This window comes from Sorex araneus, chromosome X, assembly GCF_027595985.1.
Source record: "Sorex araneus isolate mSorAra2 chromosome X, mSorAra2.pri, whole genome shotgun sequence".
Taxonomy (NCBI): domain Eukaryota; kingdom Metazoa; phylum Chordata; class Mammalia; order Eulipotyphla; family Soricidae; genus Sorex; species Sorex araneus.
The window spans coordinates 367,859,958-367,872,824 of record NC_073313.1 but is presented as its reverse complement, the minus strand read 5'-3'; the positions used below and the strand labels follow the sequence as shown (position 1 = coordinate 367,872,824).

At 52.0% G+C, this 12,867-nt stretch overlaps 1 protein-coding gene across 1 annotated transcript in view; it reads right to left on the bottom strand.

The window, feature by feature from the left end:
* Window positions 1-12,867, bottom strand: part of LTBP1 (latent transforming growth factor beta binding protein 1) — a 259,047-nt gene that overhangs the window by 37,006 nt on the left and 209,174 nt on the right. The window contains exon 24 of the mRNA XM_055120644.1: window positions 8,360-8,485. Within this exon, the coding sequence (XP_054976619.1) occupies window positions 8,360-8,485 (126 nt within the window). The remainder of the gene's footprint in view (window positions 1-8,359; window positions 8,486-12,867) is intronic.

Below are 12,867 nucleotides of genomic sequence, written 5' to 3'. Positions count from 1 at the left end.
CGCTACAGAGGGAACACCTTGCTAAAATCCTAAAGAGGAAAGGATGACACAGATACTTCAACTGATTTTACTCCTAAAAACATTTCTACTAGACTAGGAGAAAACAGATTTTTCACAAAAAGTGGAGTGCTGGATTAAATTCTGTTCTGACTGAGTTCTCTAACCTCTGCAGCAAACCTGAGGGCTGCGATGACATATTTCTCTTCCTATAATTACTCACAAAATAGGTGTAAAATAGACATTTTGTGTTTTCTTTTCTCCTGCACACATTTACTATAGTACAACCCTTTGTCTTAACATGCATACAAGTATTGGGGCTATATGTTAAAACTAGAGTTTTTATCATTTTTTACATCTGCTATTTCTTTTGAGAAAACCAACATCTTCTTCTAGCCGTGCACACAAACCTTCTTACACGAAGAGCACACGCCAAGGAGGCCTGGGAGTGAGCCCCATGCCGTGGCCAAACATATCAAACCCCAAATTCATCTTTTTGACGTGCAGATCCCAGAGGTAACAGAACAGCAGCCAAAATTCCCCCCCTACTTTTTTTTCTTCACCCTTCTAATTTTTCTCTTTCTATCTTCAAATGGGAGGCCAAGAAAGATCAGTTACGAAACCACAGAAAACAGACCGCGCATCCCTGGGAATAACCACACGGGCAGGCAGGCGCTGGCGCCACTCCTGCGTCCACGGGCAGCAGGCGGGCAAGTGAAAGCATGGGAAACCTGAGGTGCTCGGCGGGTGGGCGGAGAAGACGCCAAAGGGAGCTTCTCGGGACAGCAAAGGCCGCCGAACCTCCAGATTAGCGTCCCCTTATTCTGTCGGACTCGGGGTTTGGAGACGGACGGAACGTGACATAATAGTTCATTTCCTTCTAGGCCTGGGCCGTGCACCGGCAGACCAGCTCTTCCACAAATACTAAGTCATCTCTGGGCGTCCTGAGTGCAGCAACGGGTCACAGCAACGCAAACAGAACTTCCCTGATCCCACCTTTAGGTGCTCACATACGAAGGAGACAAGTCGCGGCCGGGGGAGGGAAGTATAGGAGCTGTTGACACAACAGAGTCAGAACCCCAGGAGGCTGCTGTGAGGGTTGTGGCCATCCCCTGCGGGCCAACATGCAGCGTGGTATTTACGCCACAACTCCCCGTCACGCTGTCATCACCTCCCCCTGCAGACACACACGTACGTCACCAAGCCGGTGCCCCCTTCAGAGGTTCGGGCAAAGGAGGTCAGGTCCACACCCCTGACCCCTGGGTCTGACTTACTGCCGGGCCCCGGAAGCAGTCGGGTTCCCGACCTGTGGGCGGCGACCCTCTGAGGGTGACGTCACTGAGAGTAGGGGATCAGCAACCCTCCGGCCACTGTCGAGGCTTCTGAACACGCAGTGACCAGAGATGAACTCCAGCTCGGTGCACCTGGGCCTGCTGGCGGGGCCGCCTGGCCTGCACGGTCAGGCCAACAGGGCTGTGAGTGGGCAGCGTCTCCGGGCCTGCCCAGAGACAGTCCTCCAGGCCAGGGAAGGCCGTGAGACGCCACAGCTCACTCCACTCGGGCGCCCCTCCCCGCTGCCCGAGTCACCACTGCAAGCGGACCTGCCACCAGCCCGCCACCCAACCCAACTGACGCATACCCACCCCAGCTCCCGCCTCTCCCTCCCACCCCTCTTCGAAGGGAGCTGAGCCGGGAATGGTGCCGGAAAGGTGCCCAGGGAGGGGCTGACTGACAGGTAACAGGTATCCAGGGAGGGGCCGACTGACAGGTAACAGGTATCCGGGGGGGCTGACTGACAGGTAACAGGGTATCCGGGGGGGCTGACTGACAGGTAACAGGTATCCAGGGAGGGGCCGACTGACAGGTAACAGGTATCCAGGGGGGGCTGACTGACAGGTAACAGGGTATCGGGGGGGCTGACTGACAGGTAACAGGTATCCAGGGAGGGGCCAACTAATAGGTAACAGGTATCCAGGGGAGCTGACTGACAGGTAACAGGTATCCAGGGGGGCTGACTGACAGGTAACAGGGTATCCGGGGGGGCTGACTGACAGGTAACAGGTATCCAGGGAGGGGCCGACTGACAGGTAACAGGGTATCCAGGGAGGGGCTGACTGACAGGTAACAGGTATCCAGGGAAGGGTTGACTGACAGGTAACAGGTATCCAGGGAGAGGCCGACTGACAGGAAACAGGTATCCAGGGTGGGCTGGCTGACAGGTATCCAGGGAGGGGCTGACTGACAGGTAACAGGTATCCAGGGAAGGGTTGACTGACAGGTAACAGGTATCCAGGGAGAGGCCGACTGACAGGAAACAGGTATCCAGGGTGGGCTGGCTGACAGGTATCCAGGGAGGGGCTGACTGACAGGTAACAGGTATCCAGGGAAGGGTTGACTGACAGGTAACAGGTATCCAGGGAGAGGCCGACTGACAGGAAACAGGTATCCAGGGTGGGCTGGCTGACAGGTATCCAGGGAGGGGCTGACTGACAGGTAACAGGTATCCAGGGAAGGGTTGACTGACAGGTAACAGGTATCCAGGGAGAGGCCGACTGACAGGAAACAGGTATCCAGGGTGGGCTGGCTGACAGGTAACAGGTATCCAGGGTGGGCTGGCTGACAGGTAACAGGTATCCAGGGGGGGCTGGCTGGCAGGTAACAGGTATGGGGGGTGCTGGCTGACAGGTATCCAGGGAGGGGCTGACTGACAGGTAACAGGTATCCAGGGAGGGGCTGGCTGACAGGTAACAGGTATCCAGGGTGGGCTGACTGACAGGTAACAGGTATCCAGGGTGGGCTGGCTGACAGGTAACAGGTATCCAGGGGGGGCTGGCTGACAGGTAACAGGTATGGGGGGGGCTGGCTGACAGGTATCCAGGGAGGGGCTGACTGACAGGTAACAGGTATCCAGGGAGGGGCCGACTGACAGGTAACAGGTATCCAGGGAAGGGTTGGCTGACAGGTAACAGGTATCCAGGGAGGGGCTGACTGACAGGTAACAGGTATCCAGGGAGGGGCCGACTGACAGGACAGGTATCCAGGGAGGGGTGGCTGACAGGTAACAGGTATCCAGGGTGGGCTGGCTGACAGGTATCCAGGGAGGGGCGGCTGACAGGTAACAGGTATGGGGGGGGCTGGCTGACAGGTATCCAGGGAGGGGCGGCTGACAGGTATGGGAGCCTGGAGGAAGTGCTGTGGATCAGGGTTCAGTCTAGCTGTTACAAGAACGTCCTTTTCATCCCTGTGGTTCTTTACCGGGGAGCGGGATGTTCTAATTGTCTGGCTCTGTGAACACAGGAAGCACCTCCTCAATCTGGAACAATGGGAAACAGCCAAGACCCTGGGGCAGAGGCTCGCCATGAAAATGGGAAGAGCGGGCGTTTCCTCCCTGCTGCAGAATAGGGACTGCAGAATGCAACTCCAGGGCTGTGCGAACTGCCTTTTTCCGTGTATGTGGACGGACGTCCCTGGCCCTGGGCTCCACGTAGTTCTCACTCTGGGTCTCGTCCTTCCAGGAAGCCTTGTGAGCAGAGTCAGAATCCCGTCTCACCTCACTGTCTACGATGCTTAAACCAGCCTTCTGTTTCCTTGGTTTCTTTACAATTTTGAAAAAAATTCTCTTGAGATGATGAGCTCTAGCCATTTAGAATAAAAGCAGTATGAATTTTTATTAAAAAAAATTTTTTTCAAGCACATGACTGCCTTCAGCTAACTAGAGTGGAGTGGGTGAGACTGGGATGGAGCTCGCGGCTTTGAACGGGGCCCTGGGCGTTCCGAGCCACCAAGCCATCTCTGGTCCTTCTCCCCAGAAGATTTTTGTGCATTTGTTTGGGGGCCATGTTCTCGGGCCTGCGGGGGTTCCTGGGTCTGTGCTCAGGAGTGACCCCTGGCGGTGAGTGTGTGTGTGTGTGTGTGTGTGTGTGTGTGCGCGCGCGCGCGCGCGCGCGAGTGCGTGCATACACACCGCTGGGGATGGAACTGAAGCAGGAGAGGCGGGAGTCTGCCCTCCCGATCAGCCCGAACTGGCTCCTCTTAAACTATTTTGAACAGTAGTTTTAGGTCTCAGGGGAAATGACAGCCCAGCCAGCCCAGCCAGCCCAGCCAGCTCACATCCGCAGTGTGGACACAGTCTGGAATGAACGAAGTGCACCTGCCTTCAGTCCTAGGGCCAGAGAATCAAGGCGTTTTAAGAGCGATAGTACAGCAGGAAGGACATTTGCCCTGCAAGTGGCTGACCTGGGTTCAATCCCCAGCATCCCATAGGGTCCCCCGAGCACCACCAGGAGTAATTCCTGAGTGCAGAGCCAGGAGTAACCCCTGTGCATCGCCGAGTGTGAACCCCCTGAGAAAAGTCAATGAGATCTAAATTGGGATATAAAACAATGATGGGAGTGCAAGAAGGACAAGGAGTTCTTCTCTGCCACGCAGGACCCAACTGTGGCAGGAAGGAGGAGGGAGAGGAAGCAACAGAAAAACACCCGCCTACAGGGTCCTGTCTCTGGCCTGCAGGACGCACGGACTGAAAGGCTGCAAGGACTAACATGAGGGACCCCATATTAGCCACAGTCCCTCATTGTAACGATTTGATAACAAGCAGGCAAATTGGACAGGATATCCCGGTTTATCTATAACCCAGGTAACACAGACACTGGCATGATTCTGGGGAAGCAGAAGAATAAGTGAAGGTGCAGGACCACAGAAGGAGGAGCGGCCGGCTATAGCCTAGAAAGGGGATAGGGAGTCGGAATTGGGTAATTGAGTTAGCAGGTGAGGGCAGCAAGGAAGGGATAAGACAATCAACAAAAAACACAACCCTAAGGTCCTGGGAGGGAGCCAGTCCGAGCAAGGCAGGAAGGTCCGAACCCAAGTAAAGGGACAAAAGGGGATGCTTGCAGGGAGACGGGGTTGCCCTCTGTGCAGGGCACCCTGGTCATCAGTACGTGTGCCTGGAGCGAATCAAGAATTTCTTTGCTTGCATTTTTGACTGTCTCGTCCCTCAGATCATGGTCCCTGGCAGGACACATTCTCAGGGTGCCCTGTCCTCACCAGCACCCGCAGGGCAGACACACGTGCTCCTCGCCGCAGACTACTGGCTTATCCCCCAGTCCGGCCGGGAATGCGGCATCAGGTGGGAAGGATTCGGGGCGTCTCCCACATGGCAAGAGGGGGGCCACGGGGAGGGAGGGAACAAAGCAGCTGCTCCCCCACCCGCTCTCACCGTCCCCGTGGGAGAAACAAGGCGTTTCTGCCCCCACCCCCAGGTCTACGGAGCCAGAGCAGGTGGGCTGATTTCTCTGAGTATCCATCCTCAGCTCACAGCCACAGCGCCCCCTTCAGGGGGGTGCAGGAACTGTGCCTGCTGCTGGCGCCCTTCTAGCCCTGGGGGAACCAGGCCTGCCTGCCCTTGGCTGTGGACGTCTCCTGCCCCACTCTCACTAGCTTGGGGGGGGGTGTCTGCCAGCCCCGGAGCTAATGAGGCACCCACCCCCACCCACAGTGTGGCAGGGAGTTCCTCAGCCTCCCGGGACCCCGGGGCCTGACCTACAGGGAGGACGGAGGAGCCACGTCCCCACTAGCCAGCAGAGGAAAGGGCAGCGAGCTGGCAGCCCCCAGGAGAAAGGCGGCCTCCTGATTCCGGAAAGTTCCAGGAGCGCTCACTGAGGGAGGCTTCCCGGGAGGCCACTCTCAGACGCCCTGTTCCCAACAGCCTGTCGAGTCTCGGGCTTCGAGCCAACAGTTCTGAACTCCAAGCGCCATGTCAAAGAGTAGCCAGAACCCTTGGAAACACACGAACCGGGTCTCAATCGCATCATGCCGAGAACGGGTCTCACACTCTCGGCCTCGCATGGGCACGGAGAGGCAGGGTCTCGCCAGGACGAGGGCGGGGGGGAGAGAAGGCTGTGTGGGGCCTTCCAGGACCACAGCTGCAGGGTGAGCAGTCCTGGGGCCCGTCTGTCCTGGTCTCACTGTTGCCGGCAGCTGGCCCTGGCGTGGGGACCAGTAGGAGCCAGCGCGGATGCATGAGCCAGCCCCTCCCCCACTCGGCACCTCGCCCGGAGCTGGGGGGGCTGTTACCACCACCCACATCTACTCCCAGAGCCCAGAAAGAAGCACCCTGCAACTCGAGCCACAGAAAACGGAGCACTTGTAAATCCCTCATGGCCCTCTTCTTTGGGTGATGGTTTTTTCTCCACTTTCCAACTTTCGATCCTTCCCCAACCCCCAAACACACACACAACCCCTCAACCCTACAATCTGCTTCTCAAACCCCGCCCTGCTTGTTCTCTCCTGCTAAGCCAAGTTTGCTATCAGGAGGGTGTGAGCTCAGCAGGGGAGCAACTCCCACAATCAGCTGTGGTCAGATTCCTTCTCTCCATGTAATTTGCTGCCTGGGAACCTTGCGCCCTGTGGTGGTTCGGTTCTCAGCGGAGTCACAGGAGAGCAAACGCTTCCTGCTTCGGTAGGTTTCCCGAGCAGAGAATGTACCGTCCTAGGCCCACTCAGGCCCTGTGCTGTAGGATAACATAGCCTCAGGTAGTTTAGATTTATTGGGTTACTCCCGTTACATTGCTCCTATTCCTCTTTGTTTATTTGTAGCTTCTTTCTTAGTGTTCCGTTGACTTGTAAATAATGTTTTTCTCTTCTCCTTGAGTCCTTTGCATAGTTTATTCAGAGCAAGTCCTTTTTGTATGGACACAGGAAGACTTAGCAAATGTTATGCTTTTGTAACCTGGGAGTCATTTGACTCTACATGATATTTTCCTCCAGGGCATCTGTTCTCTTGACCTAAGCCTCAGCTGCCCTTACTTCCTAGCACCCCCAAAGCACGGTCCCGACGTGGGACAAGAAGGACCCAGGGCAAGCGGTGAGTTGTGTGCTACCCTGGCATCGAGATGGGCCTGGCCAAAGTGCCTAATGCTTAACTATAAGTTAAGAGCTTGATCATGGACAAATGCTGTCATGATCCAAACAGTGATAACTAGATTCGGACCCTGCTAGGGTTATGAATGATAAATCTGGCCTGAGTGCTGTGGTCTGAGCCTGTGGCAAGATGTTGCCAGGAGAGCTGCCCTGCAAGCCTCAATGTATCTCTTGCTATGTCCATGCAAAAATAACTAGCATTAAGATGTTAATGAGTCTTTGGAATGGGGAGAGGAGAAAAAACCCTTAAGAGGTATTTTGCCTACTGGCAGTGAGGAAGGGCTTTGGAATGCCCTGCCCTCAGGAAGGGCTTTCTTATGTTGATTTTGCTACCTGGCTGGGTGTAGCCTAGAAGGCAAGGTGGGAGAGAGAAGGAGGAGGAGAGAGAGAAGCCAGAAAGAAGCAGCAGTTGATCCAGAGAGAGGCCGGAGCTCGGAGTGCGGGAGATGAGAAAGATGGAAGATTGAATAAACGGTAACTTATCAGCAACCAGCTTGGTCCTCGCTCTTCCTTCGCCTGTCCTTGACCACCGGCCATCCCGATCCAGTCCATACACAGTGGTTCCAGGACACCGAACTCGGGAGGTGAGACAGAGCCGCCCGGAGAGCCCGCAAGTGCACTCGCCCCTCGGCGAGCTTTAGTTTTTTACAGCGTGCTATTTACTTCTTTAAGACAGAGTTGGGTTTTGATAGCCTAGATTCTCAGAAGGATCGAAATTACGGCCACGAGGGTACCTTCGATGTTGTTTAAACATAGACACCTGGATGAATGTGGCCCACTTTTCAAGCTCCACTAAGTCGTGAAGCACATCCACCTTAGGAAAGGAATCCGCGAATACAGCAAACCCGCAAACACACACAGGTTGCCACAAATGGGAGAGGACACGGTCAACACTAGTTTAAGGACTTCGTTTGTGTTCAGGGGGTAATAAATACCGGCAGGGGAGGAGAGATCCTGTCTCGGGGCCCAGGGCAGCTGAGGAACCACTGCAAGGCCTCTGCCCACAATGGCACTGAGAAATCGAGTGAGATTCTCCTCATCATTTTCTATTTCATAAAACGTCGCATCCTGTTTAGACTCAGGGTGACTAGGACCCTCTATGCAGAGCAAACAGGAGGACTCGTCACCTTCAGAGACCCTCGCTGCTTCCTCTGTACCCTCAGCAGCTCAAAGCCCCTCGGGCCAAGCACACTCATACCCCTCCCGCCCAAGCGCAGGGAAGGTCACTCGGTGTGCTGGGCGCGCCAACACGGGCTGTCCGGCACAATCCTCCCAGCAAGCCCTGTGCTGCGAGTTCAGGCACGGGTCACCTCTGTGAAAACCCGTTTCGAGGTCTCCAATCTCGGCATCCTGCGTGTCCTGGCCCTGCAGTAGCAAGCACCTCCCCTCTGCGTTATCGTGCGTCCGCTGCGCACTTTTCTCGGGTTCGGGTTCGGCTTACCTTCGCACACGCGGCCGTCTGCGGAGATGGAGAAGCCTTGCTCGCAGATACAGTGGAAAGAACCTTCCGTGTTCAGACACTCCCCGTGAGGCCCGCACAGCCCGGTCTGCTCACACTCGTTAACATCTGGCGGGGGGAGGGGGGGAAGGAACGGAAACTTGAATCAACCCAACAAGTGGTTTTGTCTTCATACGCAATTACACTCGCTATTACCGGAAAAAACAACAACGGGTCATTTACTGTGTGTGCAGCCACATGGTTAGTATAGGGGTACCGTAGGCCAGACAGGAAACGAATTCTTACCAATGAGATTCGGGGGTGTGGTGAGAGGTGGTGAGGGGCCACACCTGGCCATGCTCGGGGGCTATTCCAACTGGTCCGTAGTGGACCAGGGCACAAACCGGGCTCAGTCACATGCTAGGAAAGCCCCTGACCTCCTGTACTATCTCTCCACTCCCATAGGATGCAGATTCCTTACGGATACAACTTCCTGTGTCTTATAAGTGCCTGGCTCCCACATGCACTTCACAAATGTCGATTAAATATGTAAGTGAAAGGAATTTTGAGTGTTACTGTGTTGAAACTGGAGAACAGAAATGCAATGCTAGAAAAAGACGCTTAAAGACCAAGCAGGTTATGGTTGGCATAGCTTTGAGATACCAAAACTAATCAATGAAGAGGGTGAATTGCTTCTAGTTTATTTTCATTTCATTTTATTTTTTTTTTTTTTTTTTTGGCTTCGGGTCTCAGCCGGCAGTGGTCTAGATCTACCTCTCTGGCTGAGGAGGTTGGAGACAATTTCCTTGTTTAGTTTCCACACGGTGTTTTAAGAACAGCCTGCTTTGCAACTTCACAAGAGAAATAATGTGCATTTGTTTCTTGCTTCAAGAGAAGTCAGTGATTAACAAATAATTGTCTAAAAAGTTTGATGACAGGAACTGAAGACAAATTCCCAGACTTTTTTCCAGGATAGGGCTCAGAAAGAACAACATGAATCCCTGGAACTAAGGGAAACATATGCATTCAATTTGGTTGTACTTATTGAGGCATTTCTAAAGTAGCCGCTAGCCACGCTGCTGAAAGCCAGACTGTATTTCAGCTGGATTTCTTTTGTGGGTCCAAGATGCCACAGAAATGCACCACTTGGCCCAGGAAAGTCAAAACATGAAACTGAAGTGGGTTCTGAATCTCAGACAGAACTGCCACATTCTCAAGGAGTCTACTAAGGGGGAATTTCCACGCTGTCTTTATATCATCATTAATGAGGCTGGAAAAAAGATATGCAAATATACATCCAACTGAAAATACCTCCCTGCATATGGAATTATCTGAATATAGCGCTACCTTCAGGCTATTGGTTTCTGCATAAGTTTCTGCATAAAACATGTTTATTCAACTATGTCCCCTGGTTATTAGCATTGCCATCAGTTACATTCTTGGCATTTAGCAGAAACCTACACTTTTGGGGAGTGCTGAAGAGGTCAGGGCCACACCTGGAGGTATCAGGGCTTACTCCTAGCTCTGTGCTCAGGCGGGATCGCTCTGAGAGGGCTCAGGGGACCATATTGGGTGCCAGGGATGGAATCTGGATTGGCCGCATGCAAGGCAAACGCCCTGCCCACTGCACTATTCATCGCTCTGGCCTCGGAAATCTCTACTTTCATAGAGAATTGCTGACTGGATCACGGGGTTTTTAGAAAGAAGGAAACGACTAAGTTCAGGAAGAAAGATCACAAAAGAGTCTGTCTCGGTGACATAGAATAAGGGCGGGTTTAAAACAAGTATCAGTGTCCTGAAGAACAGTCTCACTGGAGAGAGGGGGAAAGAGAGAGAGAGTCGCGGGCAGTATTTTGAAGCTGGTACCAAAGCTGCTTCCTTTGTGTGGATTCGAATTTTCCAGCAGACATATTAATTTTTTTCCGGAAAACAGAAACCTCCAAGGTGGTGGAAAGTGAGTCAACTGAATAAGGAATATGTGTGGAGCAGAGGCACGTCCGAGAGCGAAAAAGGGACACAAGGAATGATCCGATGATGACATTAGTTCCGCGTGACTGAACTCGGGATGCTTAATTACAAAAGTTTCACTATGAGATCATGGTCCCTGTATAAAAGTCTTGGTTTTTGCCTCTATTTGGTCAAAAACTGTGGCGAGAGAGGAATTAGTAAAGACAATATTGCTTGGGAGCCAAAAAATGTGCAGTAAAAATAGCAATCAGGTTCTGCTATTTTTTTAAAAAAATATAAATCAAAATCTTTTTCAAATTCTTGTGAAGATGTACAAGTCCCCGAGAGAAAGTATGTTCACATAAATGGAGAATTTAAAAATAATTCTAATAATTCTTCTCTAAGGCAATCAATCAAGCACATTCCATTTCTGAACTGGAGAACTGGAAGAATTCAAATCCACCTTACTGCATGATGCTGGCAAGTAACTGCATCGAATGAGGCGCGCGGCAGTGCACTTACACCCCAGGTTCAGAAGCAAATTAAAAGGCCTTGAGGCCAAGTCCCGTTTCTTGGGTATCTCAGTGATGAATCTCTGGGTGTGGGGAAGGCTATAGATAAACACTAGAATGGGATTCCAGTAACACACCCTGGACAGCAGGTCACGTCGTCCCCTTTGAGAATAATGCAGGTGGAGCCAGGGATATAGTGCAGCAGGTGGGTCACCGGTATTACACCCCCGAGCACCAGCAGGAGTGATCCCCGAGCACTGGTAGATGTGCCCCCTCCTGCCCCCGAGAGACAGTACGGTGAGTGGGCGAGGCACTGGCTTTGCATGTGTCCAAACGGAGTTTGAATCCCCCCCAGAGCTGATGATGGTTCCCCGAGCACCACCAGGAGTGATTCCTAAGCACAGAACCAAGGCCGAGCTCTGAGCACTGCTGGGTGTGGCCCCCAGCCTCCCCCCCACCAACACACACACACGCACTTTAATTTGGGATCTTTGAGAGGAAGTATGATTTATGATGACTGAGAATAAAAAAGCGATAAGTGTTCAGGAGCACTTATGAAAAGGAGATAACGGTGAACTCTACGGGTTGGGAGATAGGCCAAGGACTGGGGGTGCGTGTGAAGGGACCCAGGCTCCAGCCCTGCAGCTGCATGGTTTCTCACACTGTGGAGGCAGTCTGCACAGTGACCCTCAGGCCCAGCTGGCACTCCGTGGGGCGCCCGTGAACCCCCTACATATGCCTAGGAGCCTCTAACTTCCCACACTCAAAAGAACAGTGAATCCAAGCATCCTTAATTTGTGCTTTAGTGTGTACTAGAGTTTCATAACGGCAAAGAAATAGTAAGATAGAAAAACATACTGATCAAAAATCAGAATAAATTTGTGTATAGGACTGGAGCAATAGCACAGTGGGTAGGGCGTTTGCCTTGCACACGGCCGACCCAGCTTCAATTCCTCTGTCCCTCTCAGAGAGCCCGGCAAGCTACCGAGAGTATCCTGCCCGCACGGCAGAGCCTGGCAAGCTACCCGTGGTGTATTCGATATGCCAAAAACAGTCACAAGAAATCTCACAATGGAGATGTTACTGGTGCCCGCTTGAGCAAATCGATGAACAATGGGACAACAGTGCTACAGTGGTATAGGTAACTGTAAGTGTGACCATCTAAAGGAAGAAAGACTTAGTAAAATTATCATTATAGGAAGGCCAGGGCTTGCTAATGGTACTGGGGTAGAAACTGAACAGGCTGATGTTTTCAGTGTCGTGTCAGCTATGTCTACCATGTTTCACTAGCAAAATGACTTCATCTCACCGCCTGCTTTCTTTCTGCTACACATATAATAATGCTTGATACAGCAACAGAGCTGAGGGTTTGGAGAAAATATCTTGGGTTCCAATAGCTATCTCAATTATTAGGGGAATTCAGGCTTATTAATTCTAATTGATTCTTGAGTCTCGGCTACTCCTGTACACAGTGAATATAGAAAACACAATTTCTTAAATTCTGTAAGAATTAAATATAATACTTAAGGGGGTTAGCACAGAGTAGTGTTTAATAAAATATGGTTGATGCGGTGTTCTCTGTGTTGTGTCCACTGTGCTAATTCTTTGAGGAGACTAAATAGCACTTCAAAAAAAAAAAAATATATATATATATAAAATCCTTTCTCCAATGATTGTGACTAAATTATGAATGAGGAATTGTGGAGAGAGATGAGGCTGAGTAGAGTCAAAATATGAATCAGAAAAAGGACAGAAACACATCATCTATGAGCAAAAGGAAATGTACTTTTCTTCTCTTTTTTTCTTTTTGGGTCACACCCGGCGATGCACAGGGGTTACTCCTGGCTCTGCACTCAGGAATTACTCCTGGCAGTGCTCAGGGGACCATATGCTGGAGATTGAACATGGGTCGGCTGCGTGCAAGGCAAATGCCCTACCTGCTGTACTATTGGTCCAGCCCCGGAAATGTACTTTTCAAAAAATAACAACACACCAGAGGACCATTTAGACTCCAATATCAAGGCTGGCCATGGAGGGAAAAGCAAGGTATGG